The sequence below is a fragment of the Sinohyriopsis cumingii genome, chromosome 9, assembly GCF_028554795.1.
Source record: "Sinohyriopsis cumingii isolate HCF-2022 chromosome 9, ASM2855479v2, whole genome shotgun sequence".
Taxonomy (NCBI): Eukaryota; Metazoa; Mollusca; class Bivalvia; order Unionida; family Unionidae; genus Sinohyriopsis; species Sinohyriopsis cumingii.
Window position 1 is genome coordinate 20,458,977 of NC_142969.1, and position 27,740 is coordinate 20,486,716.

General features: G+C 35.8%; 2 protein-coding genes across 5 annotated transcripts in view; one reads left to right on the forward strand and one right to left on the reverse strand.

The window, feature by feature from the left end:
- On the reverse strand, positions 1-26,579 carry LOC149791357 (uncharacterized). 4 transcript variants are annotated; one of them, XM_089969898.1, is made up of 6 exons: positions 26,076-26,579; positions 17,118-17,220; positions 13,087-15,983; positions 8,785-8,987; positions 7,905-8,008; positions 1-4,930 (listed from the first exon to the last, which is right to left on the reverse strand). In XM_089969898.1, the coding sequence occupies exons 4-6, from the start codon at positions 8,823-8,825 to the stop codon at positions 4,704-4,706; spliced, it is 372 nt and encodes a 123-aa protein (XP_089826024.1). In that variant the 5' UTR covers positions 8,826-8,987; positions 13,087-15,983; positions 17,118-17,220; positions 26,076-26,579; the 3' UTR covers positions 1-4,703. The 4 variants fall into 4 exon arrangements, 2 of the variants coding, with proteins under 2 accessions (XP_089826024.1, XP_089826025.1); XR_016423346.1 differs by lacking the exon at positions 8,785-8,987; XR_016423347.1 differs by lacking the exon at positions 7,905-8,008.
- LOC149791356 (uncharacterized) overlaps positions 1-27,740 on the forward strand; it is a 44,617-nt gene that overhangs the window by 8,938 nt on the left and 7,939 nt on the right. The window lies entirely within an intron of this gene.

Below are 27,740 nucleotides of genomic sequence, written 5' to 3' on the forward strand. Positions count from 1 at the left end.
CTTTCATTTTATTTTCTAATGTACATAAAAAGCATAACTCATATACAAGCCAGCATAAGATGTAATGGTTGGCATGTATGGATATCGTAAGAAGTCTTTTGATGAAAACCCTATGTGGATATCAATTCTTCTGTAGTAGTGATAACACTATTTCCAAAGTTGACACATTGGTTTTCATATTGATATCATACCAACATAATTTACATTCAGGCCTAACTAAATTTTATAAGATTTCTTCTGATGAGAAACCCCATAAGAGATTCCGTTTAGGAGGAGTAAGGATAAGATTTTCAAGATGGCTACCATGATGACCATATTTGAAGCCAGATCAGTACATTTTCAATAAGGACAAATAGATATCATAATTAATCTTGTCAACCCACCCCCCAAGTCAAAATGACTTTCTATTTATGGAGGAGTCACGATAACAAGATAGTGGATAACAGATATGCACCATTTTCATTTAGCACCATACACAAAATGACTTGGTAATAAGCAAATGTTTGCATGGCTTTGCATCAAGGAGTAATAGGGACACAAATATTTTCAAACTGGCCACTGTGGTGGGCATAGTGTATGTCAGATCTTCAAAATTTTCTTAACAAGGCAACTAGATACCGAAACAATTCGTTTTGTGAAAATACCATGTTGATACGACTAAAGATGGTTCATGTTGTGGCTAAATTGGATGTCAGTTCAACGCAATTTAGATTTAGGACCAAGTCAACATCATACAATGTCCTATAGTAGAAACCCCATGGTGATGTTCAGAAGTAGCAATAAAAAGAAACAGAACTGTGTTTAGGTAGGACCACCTGACATCATACAAGTTCTTTTTGTCAAACGTTTATGTCAATTTTCGTTCCTTGAGTAGCAACAAGATTTTCAAGATGACTGCCTCATGGAACAGCAGACATGCATGATTTTCATTCAAGACATGAATTATTTAGTGAAAACCCCATTTTGATATTACCATCCATTCAGGATAAGTTGCAACAATATTTTCAAGATGGTCATGCCTCAGCAGTACCGTTTTCACTTAATACCAACTAGACTTTGGGATGACTGCATGTAATGTTTCATGGCTATTACACGTTTAGGAATCTTGTTGACAAACTTGTGCTTAACAGACAGACAGAAGATAACAGACCATCTAGTTAGCTCTCTTGGTCTATGTCTAGTAGAGCTAAAATCTAAATACCTGTATATGTATTATAAATATATACAAACTACTTAGTATAAATACAAATATTTCATCTTGTTGTTTATGGAATAATTTTCTTAATTTTTAATTTCCAACGTAGATTTTAATGATTTCAAATATACACAGCTGCTCAGTTGCAGAAATATTAATATGGTTGTGCTGGACATCCCATCTCCCACTGACAGAATTAAAATGAACAGCACAAAAAAAAAATATTCCCAAAATCTGATTATATGTGTGTACATGTGTTTTCATCCACAGCGTTGCCATGTTTGCCATACATATTATGTAATGGCTTACGTGTTCATCATCATGGTAACCACCTTAGATTATGTCAAAACAAACTTTTGCTTCAGCTGCTGGGCACATCATTGCAGTGATGGTGGTGCAGTTACTTTTCAAGATGGATAAACTTTGACAAAACAAGTTTTATATCCATTTCCAGTAATTTTATTTTGTTTGCAGACTGATATAAAAATGTCAGTAACGAAACTGATTCAAAACTGCTACAAATTCTCAAAAAGCTCACATATCAATAGAACCTAAAATGATGTCTCTAATTATATACAAGATTTCCTTTTTTAGGGTTTTCAAAACTAACAGCCAAGTTAACATGCAGCAACAAATAGGTTTCTAAATAAATGTGAATGTGACTTACTCTCCCCTGCATTAGTTTTTAATAATGTGAGGAAAAGTGTCCCCAATTCAGTAACATGAAGGTATCATGTATGCAACTCAAACTATGCCATTTAACTAATAATGCACAGGTTAACCAAGAAAAATGGTCATTGTGATCATATTCTGGTGAGGCTTTGTCTGATGCAAGGTACACCTTGACCTAGTTCCCTGGAGGTATCATATCCACAACTGCAGCTACTAATCCAGGTCAAAAAATCTCAGCAAAACCTTGAAGCAACAAAGTAATAATTGCAAAAATGTTGATTACTGTAATCTATTCTAACTTTGGAAGGTTCAGAATCTTACATTTATAAGACTGACCAGTGTTCATGAAGACTCAAAAGCATAGATCTTGATAGGATGGGAGGAAAACAAAATTCTTACAATTTGGCTAACCTGCCTGTAAATGTTGCTTCCGATACCAGGGTTACTATACCACTAAGCTATTCTGTATGTTGCATAGGTGATATAAAATCATGGACTGTGCAAAGAGACCACAAGGACCCAGACTTGGAGCAAGACAAGTAGCGAATAAAGATTTATGGACAAGGCACTTTCATATAAGCTATTTTGATGTTGCTGTTTTCTGTTATGTATGGATAGATTATTATGAGAAAAAAAATGTATACCCCTTTATTACCATGATATTATATTACATTGCTTTTAAGTAGCTTTAAAGGAATAATGTTAAACAAAATCATCATTTCAATTCATACACTTGAGATTGATATATTGAAATTGCACCAGACAACTTATAAAAAGCAAGAAAGCAGAGAAAAAATATCCAGCAAAAAATTAATGCATTACATGATCTAAATAATCACTTGCATATGTTGCGAAAGCTGGTGAAAATAATCCTAATATAAAAAGTCAGTTTACTACCTTTGTTTTTGATATTAAGATGGTATATACCAATAAAGATTTAGCAAAAGGCTCAAGTGGGCCTGTTGTCGCTCATCTGGCTTATGTAACCATTCACCAATCAATTTTATGTAGTAGTATGAGAACAAATTCAATGTAAACTGTCTCCCAAACTTTCTATTATGTTGAATTTACCTAATGTATGATATCCTCAGAGGTTATTTCAAAACATAAAGGCACAATTTATATGCACTGGGAGTCTCTTTCTCATAATCGAAGTCATTTAGACCTTGATGATAATAAACCAAACAGGTCATAACTATGGCTTCACAAGTGCAATCTGATAAAAAAAATCCATCAATGCTTGGATCTTATTTTAAAAAACTCTGCAGATCTTGACATCATAAACCCATTATTCTAGTTACGACGAAAGTTATGGTCTCCAGAATGGTAACAATCTCAGCCAATCACACACAAGACTGCCTCATAAATATACATAGATCTTGCTTATTACTGTACAGTCCAAGCTTTTGATCTTCATCCAAGATCTGCATGATAAAAGCTGAAATTTCAAGTTTGTTCAAAATAGGACCAGAAATATGGTTGCTAGAATAGTAACAAGCCTGATTAATCAAATGCAAGATGTTTCCTCAATAATATGCATCGATCTTATTACTGAACTTGTTCGAGGTCTTATTGATATCATTTTATCTTCAAAGTTGGATAAAAAATAAAGCAGAAATATGGCGTCCATCGTGGCAACAAGGTTAGTCAATCAAATGCCAATCACTTCACTTAGTTGCATACATCTCGCTCATTATCAACATCAAACATCTTTATGATATAAAATAATGTTTCAAGTTTGATCGAGGTCAGATATGAAATAGTTTAGAAAATCAGATGCAAGATCAATTAATTAGTATGTGTGGATTTTGCTCATTATCAAACTCATCTGAGTTCCTGATGATAATATAGACATTATTGTTATAATTTGCAAATACAAATTCCTAAATACAAGTGTAAATATCTGATAAACAAATTCTGAAAATTTCTATGTTTTAAAAAATCTGATTAAGTATCTTAATTTTAAAATTGTGATAAACGTATCAGCCATTGTTTTATTTCCATTTTTATTTTGTATTCAACATTGATCTTAATACTGTTTTTACTGCAATCTTCATATTTTAATTACTACTTGTATTTTTTCCGCATACATATGCATATTGTTCTTCATCTTTTCTATAGTAATAATAATGATGATGATAATACTGCTTGCTCTTTTAAATGTAGTCACGGTATGGATATTTTAAATGACAATTATGAATTTTAAACAAATATTACGAAGTATTTTTGTTGTTCAAACTGCATTAATTTGGAATGTTTGGCATGTAAAAAAAAGTGCTAAATTCTATATTCTACCTGCACTACATTGTTATGATTCAGATAATTCCTTTGCTGTATTCTCATACCCTTTATCTTAATTTTACTGGATATAGCAGCTGGTATCTTGTATGTGCCAACTTTGTTATTATGCTAGCATCAATATCAAAATCATGCATATGAGGCAACTCCATCTACTAAAAAAGGCATCTTCTTTAACATTGCACTTGCTGTTGATGACTTTATGCTTCCAAATTAAAACTGTTTGTGCCGACAGAACAAGGTTTAGTTTTGAAATTTGTATGGCATAAATGAATTAAATAATACTGAGCTAAATTGTAACTGTGCTTTGACAAATGCTTTTGAAGACAGGATGTATGGTACAATTCATAATGGACCTGAGGCAAACTCAAGTAAAGCTAAAAAGAAACAAGTTTTTATGTGTGTGCATGTGTGAAAACTAAGCAAAATGCCATTTTTAACTTATAAGACAAAATAATTACTTGTTGTGCAAATGACATTACAACTTCATATTTATTTTGGCCCTTTGTATTTGATAGTAAACAAAGTCCTTAATATTTCACCATGATCTTGATCCAAGGCATGGTTCTTTCGCAAGAACATTAAGTACATCTTCTTGCCTAGGCACTTTGAGCATCCTGATGAAACAATGCAAGTGCTGGAGCATAGTATTCCTTTCTTGACTTGTCCAAGGTCTTCGCCGAGTTTTAGATTTGGTGCTTTTATGTCTCTTTGTTGATACTGCAACTGGTATAGTGCTGGTACATATCTTTCTAGATTCAAGAACTGAAAAATATAAGATGGTTTCTGAGATAACAAAATAATTATATTGATAAGACTAAGGAAAAACTTTAAACGAAATTCCACCAAGTGACTGATGCTCTACTAACCAGAGGAAACAGCAACTAAGATTCATATCCTTTACAATTGGTGCCACACATGCCACAACAAATATCTGCAGAAGATAATGGGGGGGGGGGCAAGTTTAACTACATGGACAAACTAATGTTTTTAAACTTTAACAATCACAAGTGTTGGGAATCGACTCCAAAAAGGTAATATTAAAGTAATACTGGATAGGAGTTTTAAAATACCAGCAAGTAATACAACAACTAACATGGACCTGTTTTGATACCTCTACACCATTCTCATGGAAGCACATTTGGTTGCCTGCTGTACACGGCAGCCATTTTGGGCTGGTTTTCATAGTGCCACCTTCATGGGACCCCCCCATTAGATACAACATTCATTGATGTGAATGACCATTATGTCAGATCACACGGTCGATGTTTAAGTTCTAGTCCTAATCTGATATTTAAAGTAACTGGCTCAGATTTTCAACTCTCCAAAACAGAAGCTGCGGATTTTGTTCAGTACTTTCCGGAGTTTGCACGATCAGAATCATGACTATTCAAGCTTCAATAACACAGGTAAGCGCACTGATATTTATGTACACACCAGAGAGTATTTATAATTTATCAGCTTCAGGTCATTTAGCGATGGAGACATAGACAAAGAAGTGATAAATTTAGAGTATAAGAAATGGCAGCTACGGTTTGTTACATAGTGTCAAATGCTTGACAGTAAATGAGTTCTCTAAAAGCACATAAAAAAATATTCTGTGAAAAGTAATTATACAACTATAATGATCAGATTTTACTCTTAAATTTTTCTATACATAATAGATGTATACCAAAATTGGAAAATGGTTCAAACTGATGCTGAACGTATGGAGTTAAACAGGTAACAAATGTTCTATTTATAGCACACTGCGCTGTGTAACTGAGTACATGTCTATCAACTGCCTACAAAGCCATACATTCTATGAGGTAAAAGGTTAAAGTGTTATATATTTATGTAGCACAAGCTCACTCAGTGCTGAATTGCTTGAGAAAAGAAATGAAAATTGTGCATTACTTTTAAATTGCCTTATTTTAACTAGGCTTGGTATTATTCATTTCTACATTTAATTTCAATTACTGCGGTATCAGTGGGAATGGCCATCATTCAACCTGTTTTTGTCCATCCAGCAAGTACAATGGACTTGGGAGCTCCAGATGGCTCAGTGACCTAAATGCTCCTCTTTACAGCTCACCCACATCTGTCCGCATGGGTTCAACTTTTGGCTTGACCAACATGAATGTAGCTTTCCATGGGTTGGTGGTTCTTCTTCCACCAAATATACTGACTGCCATGTATAGCCTATCATATGCTAGAAATGGTGTTAAAACCAACAACACCTAACCAAACGTACATTTGTCTTGATACAACATTTCCAGTAACACATTCTCTGTACTGAAATACTTCAAATTTTCAACATCATTGTCGTCATCACCAACTTCAGCCACTATTTGCAAAAAGGAAATCATCACCTAATGATGAACCATGTTGATAGTCCACCATGTGGGGTTGTCAAGGTAACCCATATTTTAAACAAGAATCTGTATAACTGCCTTGATGAATGCAAGTTAAAACTATAGTAAAATGCTTGTTCCAAAGCCCAATGTACCTATTAAATTAAGCTTAACACCCTTCATGTCAAGCTGAAGTACCCAGATGTGTAATAGTTACCTAACTGAAAAACAACATTGTAGTAAGCATACAAGATCTTGACCAGCAGCACAACATGTTTTGTGGAATGTTTCAAGGGTTATAAGATGAATAAAATTACATACCATGCTGAGTATACACATGATCCTTGAGCTAATTTGCAGGAGTTCTTGCGCTTCACTGCTTTCTAAGGGCTCAAATTCACACAAATTTTTGCACAATTTGCACACTCATTCACCCTGGTAGCTTCTCTATTTTAAGTAACAAAATGCAGAATGAAAGTGGGGGCCTAGGGTCTAAAGTACTCAACTTCAACAATCACTGCCATCTCACCTCTGAGTGGGTTTGAGTCTCAAGTCCAGCCAATGTCAGTTGCTTCCAGTGAGTTGGTGGTTCTTACCAGGGGTTTTTGGGGCTCTTCCTCTAGCAGTTATAATGACTGCCATGTATAGCATATCATGCATTGAAAATTGGCATTAGACCCAAAACAACAACTGTACAATAGAATGGAAGCAAAACAATCCTCATTATCAAAACAATGCATGCATTAGAGGCATGTGACATTTCACAAACGTCTTCTCAGTACAGAGACTTTGATAATGGCTGTACATTACGAAAATCCTAATAATTTTATAAGTTCATCTTTATTTAAAAACAGATTGTGAAATTAGGGCTGATAAAGTGTAAACTAGCTATTTTGTTGACCCGCTTTTTGTAACTTTGAACTATACATAAACATAAATTGATAAATGGAGAAAGTATTTATCTACATATATACCCTGGAGAAATTTCATTAAATAATAGTGTACAAAAATAGAAACACATTACACACATTATTAAAATCAGCTTTTAATGTTATTTGAAGTTTATCCAGTCAACAATATCTAACAAATTTATTGGTTGATTCTAGTGACAGAAGCTACATATTTTTAATTACATTTTTAATGCAAAAAATTAACATCAATTTCACTTCTGTGCTGTGTACACATTGAAAAATAATGGCAAATCTGAACAGTATATCCCAAGGAACAATATTACCACAATTATTTATAAGATTATGAAAACTGCAATCCATGATTTGCTCATCTGATTTTACCGATCAATCTTAAAGTATGTCTATCGCCTAACCCTTAACCATGACATCACAAAGTTCTATCCTTATCAATGAGTTTAAAAATTATCAATGTCAATATTTTTATTTTATCCTCACATTTTATCTGGAATTTCTGCATTCTCTTTAAGTTCATCTGAGATCTCCCCTTGCTCTGTTGGCCCATTTCCTGTTTTAATTTCTTCTTTCTGGCACAATAATATCTGACAAAATAATTTTCATGAGATAAGATACAAATGACAGACTTGCATTATTTAATTCTTCTTGTTACTATTAAATTATGATTGGTATGAATTAAAATATCCCATGGTGACCAAAAAAATAAGGATCATTCTTGATATTGGAAGGTTTTTTTGGGGGGGGGGTGCGGTTTGAGTGCCATTTTTCAGCACATGATAGACTATATACGGCGGCCAATATAACTGGTGGAAGAGGAACATGGGAAAACCCCTGTAAGAACCACATATCCCATGAGAAGCTAATTTAAAGTTTTCTCACTGACTCGCATTGGCCAAGGTCAATACTTGATTTCATGTGGACAGAGGTGTCGTGGTAGGGATCAGTAAATGGGAGCATTTTAGACCACTCAGCCCCCTGGGGGATCATTGTAATTTAAATTCTACCTGCAACACTTTTTTGTAATGTTCATAAGACTAAAAATTGATTCCTGTTTCATGCAAACACAAAATTAAAACTTAGGTCAGTCAATCAGTAAAGGTGTGTTGTTGTTTCTCAGCATAAGATAGGCTATACATGGCAGCCAGTATAACTTTAAGATCTATCTGCCACCAAGGGCCATTAAATTTCTTTCCCTCAACTCATCCACAGGGACATGGGTCATAACTGAAGGGATCGCATTGGAATGCCATAATTGTATCAAGAAATTATGGAGAGACATGATGAACTTTTGAAGAAGTTTCTTAATATATATCATTCAAAGATTTGCGGGATGGGGACAAAATGAATATGAATGCGCTACCTTATTCCGCCAGTACAAGTTCTTTCTATCTCAATAGTCATATCTAACCTCACCACTGTCAATATTTCTGGTTGCAAAGAGACAAAAGCCTTGGGTAAGAATTGTACACCTCCAATTTCATTCGTGCATTACACGATTTTGTGCGGTCTGCAGCACCATTCACAAATTGGCACACGTGTCCTCTTGTACATGTTGCATCTATACTAAAGTAAAAGAAAATGCAACTTACAAAAAGCTACATCTTCCAATTCTTTAATTAGATCAACAATCGTAGCAAAGATCTGTCCATGCTATCTACTAAAACAAAACTCACATTAACCTAGATCGACCTAGAGCTGAATAGGAGATGAGAGGAATACCAGCCACCCCATGACATATAACAAGTTCTTAAATTATAATTACAATGCCCACATGTCTACATCAAATTTTAAGGGACAGACCTGCAAGAAACTAGTGGCCTTTTGTCTGATCTTTAATGCATTGAAATAGTTCAATTTAGTGCATGTATAATTATGCCTCTGTGCAGATGTCTTTACAATGCAAGTCTTAGAGTGTTGGGCTTTACACCTCAATGATGGTATGGACCACTGCAAGATGGTGAGTTTTTTTACTGAATTTAGAACATCTGAATGGTCCTTATAATTTAGGCTTATCTCACTTTCATCTGCATTTGCTTACTGTATATACTCGCGTATAAGCCGAAACATTTAGGAAAAAAAATAAGGCCTGAAAGAAGAGGTGTCGGCTTATCTGCGGGCCAAGGTCCAAGTCTGAAATTCTTAACGCTTTTTCCCAAGATTTCCAGTATTTATTGTTTCTGTCAATCGCCGAAGATGAGATCACATGCCTAATGATGCCACATGGCTCATAAGATTTGTGCTGTCGTGAAGTGAAACAAATATTTTTTTCTAACTTAAGTGGTAGGATAATGAATGAAAAACATGTTTTAACATACTTGACATCTATTTGACAGATGTCCATCCACCAGAAAATGCAGCCATACGTGCTATTTGAGCCACGGTGGTACGTGTATTTTCCAAAAGAACAGCCATATTAGTAATCTCCCGTCAAGTATTTAACTATCAGATAATCAGAAATCATTAAACTCTACGGTATTATACAAATGTACGCTAGCTTATTTCAGTGTAAATATGAAAAGAATCTACGTAAAAAAATAAAAGAATTATGATACTGAAGGTATATATGACACACATTTTGATTTGAGAGTAGAAATACATGCATGATAGTCTTAAAGGAACAATAGCGAGAGGCTCCATAGGGGTTTGTTGCGTGCACGCTTAGGAAGGGTAATTAACAGGGCAATATACGAGTCAGCATGAATAATTGTAAAACAACATAATTTGAGGGATTTCTTTGACAGGTGTTTTTGAAGTAATCAGCAGCCACAGTTTATATACTACTGTTGTTTAGTTATTTGTAAAGCAAAGTGGTTTGTTAGTGGTAGAGTGTTGTACAATAGCTACCATATGCTTAATCTGTGGTAAATGCCTCGGGGATAATAGGTTTGTTTTGTTGCACAATGCCAATGACTTTACATATACATGCCGACTCAGATGTATTGTCTAATAAGATATGGTAATGGACATGGTTTCTGCTCAAAGTTATAAACTGTCACAATACTTGAATAATGTCCACGCTAAAACCAATCATATTTTGATCAACTGAATCACACTACCGGTAGTTTAAAAAAAGCACAAATAAACAACAATGATGAATAATTATTAAATACAAATTGATAACCAATCACACATGGAAATAATTACAGAATAAGGTATATAAAGAGTATACAACCACTATGTACAAGAGACCAGGTGCAATTCTTCGGAAACCTTCAATGCTTGTATGGGATACGTTTTGTGCACACAAGACCGATGAAGTAAAAAAGGCCGCAAAGAAAATGAAAACAACACTGGCTGTCATACCAGGAGGTTTAACATCAGTGTTACAACCTCTTGATGTCTGCCTTAACAAACCTTTTAAGGACAAGTTACGAAAGATGTGGGCAGAATGGGTTTGTTCAAGGGCTGTGAAAATGACAAAAGGCGGGAATTTAATGAGGCCGGACATCGATTTGGTCGCCAAGTGGGTAAAAGAAGCGTGGGACTCAATTCCATCGGAAATGATTGCAAAATCATTCAGGAAGTTCTGTATCAGCAATGCCATGGATGCGACAGAGGATGATGCTATATTTCAATCCGACAATGATGAGGAGAGCGAGAAGGAGAATGACACTATCGGATGACCATGATGACAATGACAACGTATATGATGAAAGCATGCCCGTAACAGAAGCCAAGGTTCGTGAACTGTTTGGCAAGTCTGATACAGAGCCAGATTTTGAAGGATTCTAAAAGTGATAGAACTATTATAATTCATGATTTTAGAATGAGGATTAATTAAATTTCCTACCGCTCCGGTGGCCTAGTGGTTAGAGCGTCCGCCTCGGATGCGGGAGGTCGTGGGTTCGATCCGCGGCCGAGTCATACCAGAGACTTAAAAAATGGTACTAACAGCTGCCTCGCTTGGCTTTCGGCATTAAGAGGTTAGTGTTAGGACTGGTCGGCCTGGTGTCAGGATAATGTGACTGGGTGGGACATCATGCTACATGTCTGCGGCATGATGCCCCAGTGCTAGAAAATCACTATAAACTGCCACACTGCAGACATCGTAGCGATATGACTGCAAAATTGTTAAAGCTACGTTAAAAATCAAAATCACATCACATCACAATTAAATTTCCATTAAGACTTAACACTTTAGAATTGTTTTCATTTCAACATATAAATTAGCTTTCTTACTTTTATTTTATTTAATAATGTGATTTGCCTAAATAAACGTATTCAGAACTCACTTTGTGATGTACCGGTAGTCTAGAAATTATGGGTCGGCTTCTACGCGGGTCATGCACTTTATAATAGTTTTACCAATTCAGTTTGGGGGGTCGGCTTTTATGCGAGTATATACGGTAAATAATCCTGATATATGCAGAATGGGATGTAAAAATACTTCATTATCATCCTTTCCAGTGTTAATAGGCAATTTTCTACACCGCAGAATGAATACAAAATTTTCTTAGTCTATGGCATGTATCTAGAGAAAATCTGAATATTCATCAGCGATAATAAGCCCATGATATCTTCTTCCAAGTTCAATATTTGGTGGAGAAGGAGGTCTATTATTGTCAACACCCACAAGCCTGATAAACTGAAATCAGTCTGTGAACTCAGTCATCTTAATTAGAGTGGTCCTGAAAAAAGTGTTCTTTTGAATTCCGACTAAAAATCAAATGAATGTACCATTAGATGCTATTCTCCATTTTCAAACTCAGTATGACCAAAATGTTAAGTGCTGAAGATCTACTAGGAGTGAAAAAGGACTTTAACTCTTGTTCAGCTAAATTTGGGGATTATGTATAAATAAACTCTATAAAAGTTTTAGCTATAAGAAAATTGCACAAAGACACTTTCAGTGTAACTTAAAAGGTGTTCAACATCATGTACACAGCCAGTTAATTTAAACATGCCCCAAAAAATCTAATTTAGACTGAATTAAAGGATTGAAACTATTACATACAACAAATAGTACACAATTCCCAAACAATTTATTTGGCTGAAATGATTTATTTTTGGTCTCTGATATGACCTCTACTCTATACCATGTTTTGAATGGCGTGCCGGGAAGAAGCCACTTTCACCTGATTGGTTGAACAGGTTAATGGAGCAATTCTGCTGGTGAAAACGTGTATTCATTGTAAGCAAACACTAATGTGTGTGTGTGTGTGTGTGATTTGGATTTTTAACGTAGCTTTAAAAAAAATTCAGTCATATCGCTACAATGTCTGCAGTGTGGCAGTTTATAGCAAACACTAATGAATCAGAGCTTAATTGCTGATTATAGGTTCCGTTTCCATTCACATTTCCAGCTAGCAATACAACTTTCACTAAACTAATTGCAGAAATTTGAATTTGTACATCGATTCATTTCTCATTTGCAACATAAAACAGACAAAAAAGCCTGTTTTACGTTAAACACTAAATAATAAATACAAAAAAATATTCCCACATAAGGCACTTCAAAGTTGAAGCTATGTTCTGATTCAAGGAACAATTTACTCTCACATGGAGAATTTTTATCAGCAAGTTTCTTCTATTTGAATTTCTCTCTGTACTCTCTGCATGAGGTTTTAATTGTAGACTTTTTAGCCCACAAATCCTTGCAGTTTCAGCCCTGATAATTGTATTAAATCTTAGATATATAATAATTATATTAGCTGAAACTTACTAATGTGTCTTCTGATGATATTTAAAGCTGAAGAGATAACATCTGCTGAATTTATGATTTCGTTGTTTCCTGCTATATCTTTTCTCCCTTCTCTCAGCCTCTGTGTCAATCCTTTCCCCTACATACTCAAGTAGAAAATCGCCTCTGTTGAATGCCACATTTGCAAAGACACCATAACCAATAATGGACAAAAGGCAAAATCAATAAATTAAAAATTAAAATAAGCATGCAAAGGTGTTCCTTAAAAATAACCAAAACTTAAAACTAGAATTCTACGAGGATATATCTGGTGTAATAAAATGAAGCATTATTTTGTAAGGATGTTATACACAGTTAAAAACTCCGATAGCCTGACACCCGGGACCTCTCTAATTTCAGATAAGTGAGGAACTCGTCAGGCTTATTGAAAAAATCTAATTTTACCTGACAAAGCTCCGATTAAGCTGATGAACTGTAGAAATTCATTTTTAAGATGTTGACCTGCCATAACATAGCATGTAATACTAAAACCAGGATTTCTATTCCCAAAACCCCTGACACTTTGTGTTTAAAAGAATATGATTTTAAGTAATCTTCGAAAATAGAACAAAAATAAATACTTTAGCATATGCTCATTACATGTAGCATGTATAAATGGTAAGCAGTCATGACTAAAGTTGATGTAAAGCTTCTTCTGGCAGTTTAAATAAGGCAATTAAAAGGCAAAAAGGTCAGGTATAAACCACTACTGCATGATTTACTTAACTGGCTCTCAATAGCCAATGTGGTGCCTTTGAAGACTAGTGGGTGATCCCACTGTGCTAATTTGCACAGGCAAAAAAGGTCACAAACTGGAACAACCTAAAGAAGGTAAATCAAACAGATGCTAGATGCGTGTAAAAAGTGTTCCAACTGGAAAATGGGGTTCCATTATCCCAGCCACACAAGGTTGAAATTGAGGTCCCATCAACACTTAAAACTGGGGTCCCAAATGCACATACAGTGTTTGCACATTCTTAAAATGGGGGTCCCCAGAATGCAATGCCTCAAGTGCAACAAAACATGATCACCATGAACATGGATAACACACATGATTAGTGCTGAAAGAACACAAGGCCTTAATGACTCCTGGAGTTTTATATTATTTTGTTTTGTCTCAGCCATTTACAAGATAAATTTAAATTACTCACCAACATAACCAGATATATATTTATTTCGAACACATCTTGGTTAAACCCAGTTTCACATCAATGCTGGGTCTGATTTTTGGGTAACAGGTGCTTAGGCGAACTGTATTAAAGATTACTGACTAGTTTGTGAATGGCAACAACTTTTCTTTTTAAGTCAGATTTTACCCCATATACATAAGATGAAAAGCATGATTACTAAAGTTGCTTGAATTGTGTCCAAATGTCGAAGGTGATTTAGGAAGCAAAGCAAGCAAAACTAAATTTCAGAACTCTTTCTTTGACAGTTTTCTTTGTGAAGCATGCCAGCAAAAAGAAGGGGGGGGATTTGATTCTGGACACATATGGGAAACAATTTATTGGCTCATGATGTCATTTCTGTGTGTACCATCAAATAGGAGACCATCTTTATTTTAAGATATTTGAAACATTGAATTGAACCTTCCAATTAGTTAATTGACCTATGCTTTCCAGTATGGTTTTATCAATGGAATAGATTGGCTGACAGACAATAATACGTACGTGCTTGTTTTTTGAACAGTTGCTTTGTGTTGTTTAAAAAATTAACTATCCGTACTCGATAGGCATTTAATTGTAATCCGGGCTTGTGGAATTTTAGTCAGGGCTTGTGATTATTTTATAGTCACCAGCCCTGGGCATTTGTTGATATTTTTAATAGGTATCTGCTTTAACACAAGCAATAATTTAAGAAAGAAAAAACAAAAGTGTTCAAACTGGAAATTGGGGTCTCATCATCCCATACAGACACACAAAGCTGAAACTGGGGTCCCATTAACACTGTTAAAATTGGGGTCCCAAATGCATATCGTGCATGCACAAATAGTTTATTTCCCTAGAATACAAAATGAAAATTAAAAAAAAGTACAATATTGTGATTTAAATCCCAAATAGTGCTAAAAGTTCAATCACAAATCCAAATGTATACAAAAGTTAAAACTGGAAATTAGGGTCCCATCACCGCAGACTCACAAAGCTGAAAATGGGGTCCCATAACAGTCTCTTAAAATTGGGGTCCCAAATGCCTATAGAGTATGCACATGCTTAAAACTGGGGTCCCCAGAATAGTGACTCAGCTGCACAAAAACCCAATCACCATGAACATGGATAAAACACATTATTAGTGTTGAAAGCACATGTGGCGTTCTCACGTATTGGGGTGGGGTTCTTCCAATATAATTTAATTAAATTATGATGAAAGTTCCACCCTGGCTCGTTAGGTTAGAAAGTTAAATTAGTGATGATGTAGATTTACAGCTCTGAGCCCCAAGTCAGCAATGCTGACGGTTAAATTATAGAGAACACGAAGATGAAATTCAATCAATAACAATTTAATAAATGTGATAACTTAAAACGATAACTTCCAATCACTCGTCTTTCCCTCGACCAAGTGACAGCCTAATTCATCCCGTGATTTACAGTGTGAGTTCGATTTTCCCCCTGTCCTTGCATCCACTCATCTATTTCTTCCCGCTGATTCTTCCTTCTTTCCATTCCTCTAACTCCTCCTATGTCTCTGTTTCCCTCTCTATCTCCTCCTCCAACTTCGCTCCCAGACTTCAACTTCTCCTTTCTTCTCCTTTCCCTCTCTATTATCTCCTCCAATTCCGCTCCCAGACTTCAACTCCACCTCCTTCTCCTTCCCTCCTTTCCTCCGTCTCTCTATCCGAGACAACGGGACCAAACTTTAACTGGTCTGTCCCTCAAAGCTTCCTGTGAAAAACCACAAGGCGTTAACAAATGTTTTATCAAACCTCACCTCACGCTATATCGACAATTAACCATCAGATAGTTGTCCCTGTTTCGGCCACGCATGCATACACATCGAAATTCCCACACACTTCTTGCAGGGTAAACAATGGCGTAATAACACAGTATCAGCGAATTGTTATACAGACATCAAAACATTGCGTCACGTCAGTATATACACATATATTTAATCTCATTGTACTACAATCTGACAAAATCAGACGCATGTCTGTACATTACAAATATTCAACAATGGCAAAATCTATAATCATCTGAACATATGTGTTAGTCTACTATAAAATACCCACATAGTAAATTACAATATTAACTCTTACGACGGCTAGCAAGCTATATAATTCTTTACAAATATCAACTCATTTCTTCAAAATATGCAAACATATTACCAAAACAAAGCAATTCTTCATACTACGATTCTAGTAATAATAAAGTATACATACGACCTACAATTAAAATGCAGTCACATTCCACAAAGACCGAACAAATATCTACTGACCGTTTGAAGCTTTCTACTTAGACCTTCCCGCTCTAAGATTTTCCCGCCAATAACGAATGGCTATTCGGAGTTACGCTAACCCCTTCTCTGGGTAATTTCTCTCAGCGAACTAACTTTTGCCGGAAAACGCAGGGATATCATTTTACCCAAATCAAGGTCTCCCCCCATCTCGATTCTGATTGGGTGGTGCTGTGCCCCTGTCCAATCGTCTTAGCGGCCAGTTCAACCTGTCTGTCTGTTTGCAGGTGAAAGAAGTTAGGACACTCCCACTTCTTCATGCAATTTCTTTTGATCTTGGAAACATTTCGACACCTAGGTGATCATTGGCTATCGGGCGCCTCGCAACTCCGATGTCCGGTTTTTCGATTCTAGCCACAACAGTCTTACGTAACGGATTAGTGCTAGCCTTCGGCAATGTTCGACATCAAGCAATGACCCGTCAGAATTACCTTGATTATACATGTTTCAAACTGGGCTACTCTGGGTCAGGGTAAACATGACAGCACACACGGCCTTAACTGACCCATGGAGTTTTATATTATTTTGCCTTTAGTCACATACAAGGTAAATTTAAATTTACTCACCAACATAACTGGATATGTATCTTTTTACGAACCCATCTTGATCCAGCCCCATTTCACACAAGTACCGGACCCATTCTTTGGGTGAAAGGTTTCTCATGCCAGCCTAAAACAAAATAAAGGTCCAATAAAGAGTCAAACTGGACTTAAAATCTTCTAATGATCAGAATCCAGAATTATCTGTATAATAGACTAGTCTACATTTCTAAAGATTTCATAACTGGTGGCTATAGCACTTATTGGGCTATAACTTATTTTAAATCACATGCCCCCAGGCCCCTTTAACTGTGTATTCTGTGCAAATGTTTGTCATAACAATCAATTGGTAGGCCTATGTGTATGAAGTCAAGTAGGTTACAAAATAACAGGTGTTCTATTTATAGCATACTTCACTGTATAACTTTGGTAACGGTATATTATCTGCCTACAAAGCCATACATATGAGGTAAAGGGTTAATTATGCATGGTATTCTGCTTTTTCTACTGTTAGGGGCCGTCCATTTAGTACGCATGCATGGTGGGGGTGGGGTGTTAACCCAAATGCGTACGCCTGCGTATGGGGAGGTCTACTGATAATGTACGTATGCATAGGAAACGGGGGATGGGGGTGGTTTTGAAACCTCAATTATGATTTGTCTAATATGTAACCTGTTCGAATGGGTTCAGTTGGCGTTTGAATTTTAGCCGACACTAGACAAACATTTTAAAGTTACGCAGCTTATTTCTTTGATGCAGCCAGATATTGTGTGGACTGTTTTATTAAACACGTTAATATTATTAATCATTGATTGTTTTTGTATGGACTAAATATAGGCCATTCTATAGAATTGGGGGAGGGGTTGTTTCGCGGTTGCGTCAAGTGTACATACACAGGGGTGGGTAGGCAAAAAGTATGCATGTCTACAGGGAGGGGTCAAGCTTTGCCAGAATTTTGCGTATGTACTAAATGGATGGCCCTTTATGACTCTATTGTCTTAAACTAAGTAATGAAAAAGAGCGAAAAGCAACAAGTGTGTGTGTTTGATTTGGTTTTTTAATGTAGCTTTAACCCTTTCATCACTGTAGACCGGTTTTCTGGTCATGGGGAAGTAAGTCCGTAAACCCTATTGACAGCTTTACCGGTCTGGGGCAGTGTACTTCTTTACAGTCATAGTACCCGACTATATATATTTTGGGATACCTCTAATAACTTCGTTCCTGTAATGGAGATATTATATTTGGATTATCTCCTGAGTTAAGCTTCAATACAACTAGAAATCTTGAGGCAAGAGGAAAACCTTTTGGCATGTTTTCCGAATGGTGAATTTATATTCAAAATGGCAGAGTTCGAAGCAAGATGAGAATGAAGCATTAAATTATGAGTTATCAAAATATTTTGCTATTGTGACCGAATACAGTTGATTGAAAATGAGAGAAAACATCTGGAAAGGCATTTTAATTTGTTTGTGGGTGACAGTGATGACGATGAAGAGGACTTTGAAGGTTTTGAACCAGAGGAAGTGTGAACTCCACGTGTTTTTGTTCTAGACGAACCAACGTGATTTATTTCAGTTGTCTGGGAGAGTTGGACCCACCACAGTGTTAGATGGCTCCAGAAAAGCTCTGGAATACTTTCAAATCCTTGATTTAGATGAAGTTTTTGAAAATAATGTTCATGTAATGTGGCAAAAAAAAAAATTGCTTGTGCATTTTACCTATTGTGTTACATGTTTGGAACTGTATTTTAGCAGTTATAATAGGTATACAAATTGTATTGAATTAGTCATACAATTTGACTTTTAACCTTTATTTTTATACTTAATCCATCCAGATATCTTTAAAATTGGCAAAGTTATGTTATTTCAAAATTCACAGATCATTTTGCTTTAAAAGTCCAAAGTTACTTAATATGTGTTTAGGGCTCTATGCCTGCAAAGTTACTTAGTGATGAAAGGGTTAACAGTTTTTCAGTCATACCCAGTCACATAATTATATCGAGCCGACCAGTCCTAACACTGATTTCTTAATGCTGAGCTCCTAGCGAGGTGAATAGCAACAAGTTGTGTCAAATCCAACAAATAGTTCATTTTCCTAGAATACAAAGTAAAATTTAAACAAAGTTTTTTAAAACTTACAATATTGTGAATTAAATCTTGAACAGTATCTAAAACAAATCCAGATGTATGAAGTTCCAATTGAATTCCAGTGGTATTCCAAAACAATTCCAATACTGAATGTGTTGATGTGCCAAGTCAGAGGAAACTTGGATTATGGCTTGGAGTGTGATGTGCTAATAGTCTTTTGATGTTTCACAGTAATATAATCCAAAATGTTATCTGAATTCACTAAAATTCCAAATTAGTGTTGAAGTTCAAGAATATTATTGAGCATTAATTCCAGAGAATAATAATTTGAAATAAATCCAAATTAAAACCTGAACACAGCAATAAGACCAATTTTGCTTCCGATGTTAATGCAAATATGCACAACTTTTCAAGTAAACAAAATATATAAAAGCTAAGACAATAATACAGCCAGGATGTAGGCCAGTTTCCTTTAAGAAAAACATTTAAAGTTGTCCACAAGTTTAGGAATTTCCCAGTGGAAAACTACTGTCCTTTGCTCTGATTCAAGAAAACGTCTACTTCCATCAATAATAATCTGAACATTTAATCTATGATCTTAGAGAAATATTATCTATGTATCATGTTGTTTAAAAAAATAAATGTCACTGGTCAGGTACAGCATTAAGGTGAATTTGGACAAGGACAAAATACAGATATACAATGATATATAATCATTAAGAAAAGCAAGCAAACAAATATACATAACCTGATAACATTACATGTACATGTACATGTAATTTCAATACACCCTGAATCGGGGACTGACCAGTATTCCGTTTGTTTATGTCCATCTAAAGTACATTAAACTCAAATTCAAAATCATTTTCAGGTTCAAATGGTATATCCATGAACACTTCACCAGCTCCAATAATCTGAAGTACTTCAAAACTTTAAAAATCAGTAAATAGCCAGTTTTTCCCCAATGAAGATGAACCATTTGCAGTTTTCTAGGTAGCCTTTATTTAAACACGCATTTGTAAAACTTCCTTGATGAATGCAAGGTCAAAACTATGAGAGATTGATTGTTCCATGGCCAATCAAAATTAGTTTAAGAACCATTTATGTCAAGAACAATGAAGCGTCATGACAAGAACCACAAGACTTCTACTGGCAGCATGACTCACGACAAGCACTCTGTATAATGCGCAAAGTACATTTAAATTACTGTATATACTTGTGCATAAGCAGAACAATTTTGGAAAATAATAAAAGCCTGGAGGGGGTTGGGGGGTTGTGCAGCTCATACATGGGCCAAAGTATATATCTGAAAATGTTACTTTTTTTGGTTGGTTACCGTAATGGCTGTAAATCTTGAGACATGAAAAGATAAGTATTTTTTCTGCATCCCTAGACTTATATTCATGTATAAAATAAAAACAACACTTTTAGTGTCCCAACACTTGTAGACACAAAAATTTTCATGACTGACACAGGTCAAACAGCAGTGACCAGATCTTTCAATAACCACATCAATAAACTATTATAAACTGCTATGATTTTTTTGTTATTATTTGGAATGTATGTATTTTCTGATTTCTCCAACATGAAATTAAATAAAGACAAACAAAGATTTCATAATTCTCAGGCTGGTTTGAGCTAACCCAGGAGACCTAGCTGGTTACAATATAGTAGTACTAAATATGTAGAATTATAAGTAATATTTAATTTAATAAGAGTAAATGAGCTTCCATGACCACGTTGACATGCACTTTAATTAACTTAAGAGTAATCCATGTCCAGTTCATTGGAATTGTTAATTAGATATGTCTCGTGCATGTAGTTATTAATAGTGTATGCAAATTATGTGAGCAGTCAACAACTGAGAAAATGGAGACAAAGTGTTAACATTCAACAATTACTGATTCAAATCTAGTCTACATGTATCAATATACCTCTAAAGATAGACTTAATGTGTGTATTTGATGAGTGTCTTTGAGAATCATCATGACATCAGTTTCGGAGCAGCCATTGTATTTCATTGATATCACGTGATATCACTTAGCTGACAATGCAGTTTTCATAATTTTCCTTGACAGTTATGTCACGCTTTGCTGCAAGTATAGAAAATGCTTTGAGCTTGTCTAAATCCCATAAATATATACATTATGCATAACAATGACCAAAACAAATCAAATTGCCTAATACACTTTTATACCCATTCAAAATATCTTTACTTTTTTATAACGTCAGTGAATTGAAACCCTTGATGCAACTTGTTTGTTGCTGTCTAATGAATAAAATAAGGGATTTATTTTCTCTGCTGACTTCACATTTTGTTTATCCTATAGAAGCCCATTAATGAAACATCAATATCACTGTTGAATTTAATGACATTGTTTCGTTCTTTCCTAATTTCCAGTATTGAATAAATATAATATATTGAAAACAATATATTTTCAAAAAAGATAAATATTTAAATTTTGGTACCGGTACATTAATATTTACATAATATTAGAAACAAAACTATATCAATGCCATTCGCATCATTTCAGAATAGTAGAAAACTGCATAGTTGCTATGACCAAGAATCTTTAACAAACACATACAACGATGTCAAGGAGAAGAAAATACTGATTCATATTAAGATTATTTATTGTAATAATCGCCATTGTTGCCATTTCCTGTGGTCTTACATTTCTTATCTCACATCAATGATGGCCACAAGTGATGCTGTGATCAACCACTCTGAAACAGATGATGTTATAAACAAAGAAAGCCAAATGCGGTACCCATAAATAAACTCACAGAACAATGTCTGCAGCGATGAAAAGTTTAAAATTTTGAAATTTGGTACAGGTATAATGATTCTTTAAAGTGTAAATGAACTTTTAATCACAATTACATCATTTATTAAGTATTCCACGATTTGTTTAGGGTTCAGAAACATATTGCAGGATATACTGGAGTGATTTGAGTAACAAGATACGCCGGTCAATGACGTGAAGATTCAATCAGAAACAGACGCAGATATCATTCGCTATATAACCTTTAGCCTCACCGAGGATATCGTAGCTAGGAAGGGTCAGAAGAAACTCAGATTTGGGAGAATGTACGCAAGCCCGATTCAATTCTAATTTTCACTGATTGCCATGGAGCAGGCCAGCATGAATATTTGCAAGAAATGAAAAAAAGTAGGCTATACACACAGTGGTTCAAAACCATTTTTGGTTGTGAATCTAAAATATATTTATATATCTCACGACCCCGTCTCCACTGGTTCATAAGTTTTGCTACCCTCAAAAATACAATTATTGCAACCCTCCGTGACCCTCCAGAAAAGGTCGCGACCTCAGGTTAGAAACCGCTGTATAACCACAGGCACTTGATTCTGTGGAAACTAATGTGTACACTCACCATATAACACAAGGTACCTAACTCTTGCCGGTCAAAATCTGACCGCTCGATGACTCCGATCTAAGTTTCCGATACTATCTATGCATTCAGTCACTCATAACGTACACCACTGTAAAGAAGACAATCCCCACCTTTCATCCATTACCATTTAAGCAACCTTACTGATTCTGAAGGGCCAATTTTGCGAAAAGTATATCCATTGCTTCGTGTATTCCACACACAGGCACTATTTCCGTGGCTCAACTCTAAGTTTCCGATACTATCTACGCATTCAGTCACTCATAACATACACCACTGTAAAGAAGACAATCCCCACCTTTCATCCATTACCATTTAAGCAACCTTACTGATTCTGAAGGGCCAACTTTGCAAAATGTTTATCCGTTGCTTCGTGTATTCCACACACAGGCACTACTTTCATGGCTCAACTTCCGGTCTACTTCGGAGTGAATGTGACTATTGGGTATTACGTATACAAACAATGAATTCCGAAAATAAGAACCATCCATATTAAAATTAAAGTTTAATTATTTATTTTCTTTAACGCTTATTGGAAAATAAAATTACGTACATTATCTCGACTAATCTGCTCATTTGCTATGTTGGGGATGAGTTTGGGTCCTCTATTATTTTCTTGCATTCATTTCCTATCAATTTGTTATTTTGTTGAATCATTTTTTCATATTTTTTGGTAATATTGGCTATTTCTTTTTTGATTTTTTCCCAAAGGTAGTATGATAATTGGTGATCAAAATCTAAAATATTTTCAATTTCTTGTTGGTATTTTGGTAATTCTAATATGGAGTTGTTCATTTTCCTTGTACCCTTTCACCATTTGTTTTGTTTTCCTACTTCAAGTGTAATTTCTATTATACTGTGGTCTGCTATTTTGTTAATTAATATTTTACTATCTATGAGGTTATTACTTATGCTTTTGTTGATGTAGGCTCTATCAATCCTAGAACTTGAGCTTGTATTTCTGAAGTTGTATGTATATTCTCTTTTACCAGGATATTTATGCCTGTATGTATCAATTAAGATGTGAGTTAATATAAAGTCTTTCATGTGTTCTTGGAATCTTTTGTCATGTTGAGTTAAACCATTGGTTTTGTCATTTTCATCTGTTACATTGTTGAAGTCACCTATTATTAAGGTATTTTAAATTCCTATTGGTTGGAGATATTCAGTAAGGTTATTATAAAATTCTAGTTTTTGATGTTTTTTTAGCAGGTGTATAGATATTGATTATGTGTAGATTATTTAAGGTTAAATGTAATAATCTTCCTGCAAATATAGTAGGTGTATCCATTTTTTTCCATTGGGAAAATACCCATTATTTATTTATTATTATTCCTACACCTGAGTAGATTTCTTTTCTATTGATCATCCAATTGGCCTTCTATATATTTAAGTTTTATTGGATAAATGATGGATTTCTTGTAGACATGTGAAATGGTATTTTGCTGCAATTTTGATAATTTGATTAGTATTGATAGATATTATGTTAAAAACTGACTTTTTCTCCATTTATTTTTTTGGAGATGTTGTAAAGATAATTAAGTGTAGGATAAAAATTACATCTTACTGATTGTCTTTGTTAATGTTGTTGATTGTGGTTGGGTTTTGGGTTTTATGATTTCCTGGGTTCTTATTAGTTTTAGTGTCCATTTTATTCTTCTTGGGGCTGGTGGGTGGTGTTTGAAAATTTTGTTTTTCTTTTTTCTTTGGAGTGTCCTGTGTTGGTATTGGTGTGTTTCCAGGTAAAACATTGCTGTTGCTATTGTTTTTGTTTTGTATATTTGTTTTTTCCAAAGTGTGTTCCATTTGGGGTTGGATTATGGTGAAAGTTACAGGTTGTATTGATAAATTCTTGTGCATATTTTGGGTTGTGTTGGCACTGGTGGTGGTTTTTTCATTTGGTATTTCTAATTCAATTTCTTTTTGTGGTTCAGTTGTGGTAAGAGTTGAGATTTGAGCTGTTTGGTCTTTGGACACTATGTTATGTTCAACTGGGTGTTGCACTGCCGATGAGGTTGAAGGCTGGAATGTTAAATCCTTGAGAATATTTTTTATAATCTTGGTGTTAAGTTTGCCCTTGTTTAAAGATTCAATTTGCTTTTTCTTTGCCAGATTAGCTCTGGGAGTATTTGCTTTCCTCTTTTTCTTGTTTTTCTTGGCAGGTGGTGTTGTGCTTTGCTGTATTTGTTTTGTCCCTAGTGTGTTAGTTGGTGAAATATGTACTGTGTCTTGCTCTGATTGTGTTTGTATGATTTCATCTGGCTCCTCTGTGTTACTTATTGGAATTACTGCAAAGGTTTGTGTGTTTTCTAAAGTCTCTCTTGGTGAGGGTGATCATATTGGTGAAATTGCTGACGAGGTGGATGGTGTTCTGTTTCTAGTGAGGGGAGTGATATCCATCTCCTCCTCATCTGATTCAGTATGTGTATAGTCCTCTGTGTCTTCTCCTTCTGGAGGAGTCGTTTGTTTTGTTTTTTGCACAGCTTGTGCATATGTTGATACAGCTGCTTGTGTATTGCTTTGTTTGTTTTTTGTGGACATTTCCACATGTTGTGTCCATTTTGATTGCAGGTAGCACATGGTCTACTCATATGGCAATTATAAAACCATGTGGCTACCGTTATTCCATATATTTTGAAAAATTCTGGTACATGTTCCGCGTCTTTGGCTTTTATTTGGACTATTATTTTGCCATTAGTTAACCCTGGAAGGCTTTGTACGTGTCTCTTTTGATGTTGACAACGTTTATCCTCAATCTCTGTTCAAATCCTTCCTTGCAAATCTCCAAAAGAATCTCATGAGGAAATTTGCTAAGGTGTATGTCTATGTACTTTTTTTGGACAAATTTTGTTATTGGTAGGGGGTCAGTGACCCTCGCCACTTTGTCACAAATGATTATGTTTTTGTTGGGCAAGAGTTTTTCCTTACCTTTCGGGAAGACAAGGAAAACCCCCTTGCCAACGTTTTCAAAACTTTCTACCTTGTCATGTAGCCCTCTTGCTGCAAGGGCAGCTATTATTTGAACGTTTGTTGTACGTTCATGTTGGTTAATATCTGAGAGATCAATGGCCTGGACCCATGGGGCTCTGTGGGCCTTGATCAGTTTCACTTTGTCTACATCCTCGTGGGATGTTCTAAAATATTGAGTTAAAATCTCTCCCTGAGGCAGCTTGGGCCATCATATGGTTGAGAAGTATCGATTACTGTAAAATAGTGTAATAAACACGTATATAGGCGAGGCCTATGTTTTGGCGCGAAAATTTGGCGCGAAGGTGACTTGATGAATGACAGGTGTGGTTAAGCCCTGTTACGGACTATAGTACTAGCGCGTGTTAGGCACTTATGTAGGCGTGGCCTATTTAATGGCGCAAAAGTGTTTTGGCGTGAAAGGTATGTTACAATGGGTGAAGTAAAACAAATGTTAAATATATATGAAATGTGCAAAAGTAGTGAAAAAAGTGCAAGTCTATAGTGAGAGAGATACCTCTCCTTTTTTGCTCCGCTGTCCGGTGCTGTAGCACTGACGGGATGCTGGGTAGGCTGGCTGCTGTTCTCCAAATCCCTTGCCTAAACCCTTTCCTCCTTTTCAACGTCCAGACATGCTGATTTCGAGTGCGAAGCGATACCTTCTGCAGTTCTCGCTTAGTCCCATAGCATAGCATCATCATCATCATCAGTCTCATGACCTAGTGTCATTGAGGCACTGTGCTGCTGAACATCTGACCAGTTCCCTCCACTTGTCTCGATCATGTGCCAATACCTGTGTCTCCGCAAAACTCTTCCTGGTCCATTCTGTGATGTTGTCAGTCCACTTTTTTCTCTGTCTACCTCTCCTTCTGCCACCCTGGATGCTGCATAGTGCCGGAAACAAAAGACACGCATGCGCGAAGACGGGATTTCCAATTTTGTGGTCAGAAGACGGTACGCTTTTTTTTCGGTGTGAGATCATTGCGAAGTAGACCAGCAAATTGTTCTCCACTTTTTTTTTTTTGTTTGACTGGCGGCCGGTCAAACAGACAACATAAAAAAAAAGGCGGAGAACAACTTGCTGGTCTAATTGCGAAGTAAAAGGTGAAATTGGGGTCAGTTTTAATAACTATTTTTTATAATAAAATAGGGATAGTAGATTTGAATTTTATGGTTTTCAAAACTGGGGTCTTTTGTAACTGGGGTCTTTGCGTGATGAGACCCCAGTTAAGGAGGAGAGTGTTAAAAAAAGACCCCACTTTCTAAAGAACACACATGCACAAACACACACACACACACACACACACATGTGCATCATGGGGCAAAAAAGGGATTTTGAGTTTTAATTAATTTTGGCAAAATGAATATTATCTCTTTTCGAGAGAAGCGGGTGGCCCTGAAAAGGACCGTTGGGTGTTTGTTTTTTTTTTTTTTTTTGTTTTTTTTTTAAGCACCCAACGGTCCTTTTCAGGGCCACTCATATGCATTGAAAATATATGTATTATCTTTGCCTAAAAAGATTTTTTAGTCTATTTTTAGAGCAGGTGTTGTATATGTTTTATATGTCTATGTCTATATCCCGCCTGTCCCGCCCACGCCAAGATTTGTTTTATTGGTATACTTCATGAACTAGCTGAACTTACCCGCCACCCGCTACCCACTGAACTAGCTGAACTTACCCGCTACCCGTTGAACTAGCTGAACTTTCCCGCTACCCTCTCTCACTGTTCGCTGTTTGGCCCGATTGAGGTCAGCTTATTGCCACATTGTTGCCAATGTCTAGTACGGTGACGTCACCTCACCTGTTCCATTTCCATTGTCGCTATATCAACGTGAAAGGCTATAACGCTTGGCTGGGCAGGACATAGAACTGGATAGAATGCTTGGTGGAGCGGGATATATTACTTTATAGAACGCCTGGTGGACATTGTTGCCAATGTCCAATACCGTGACGTCACCTATCTGTTCCATTCATATTGTCCTTACACAAACCCACTATTTGTGGATGCTAAACAGTCCCAACATTTATTTTTACGCTGGACAGTCCCAATCCCTTGTCCCTATACATCCCATGTTAAATTTCTTCATGTTAAATTCCCATTGTGCCTAGGGTACAACCCCCTCCCCCCAGTTTAACATAAAAATCGAATTGTCCCTAGGGTATGCCATTTAACTACTCCTG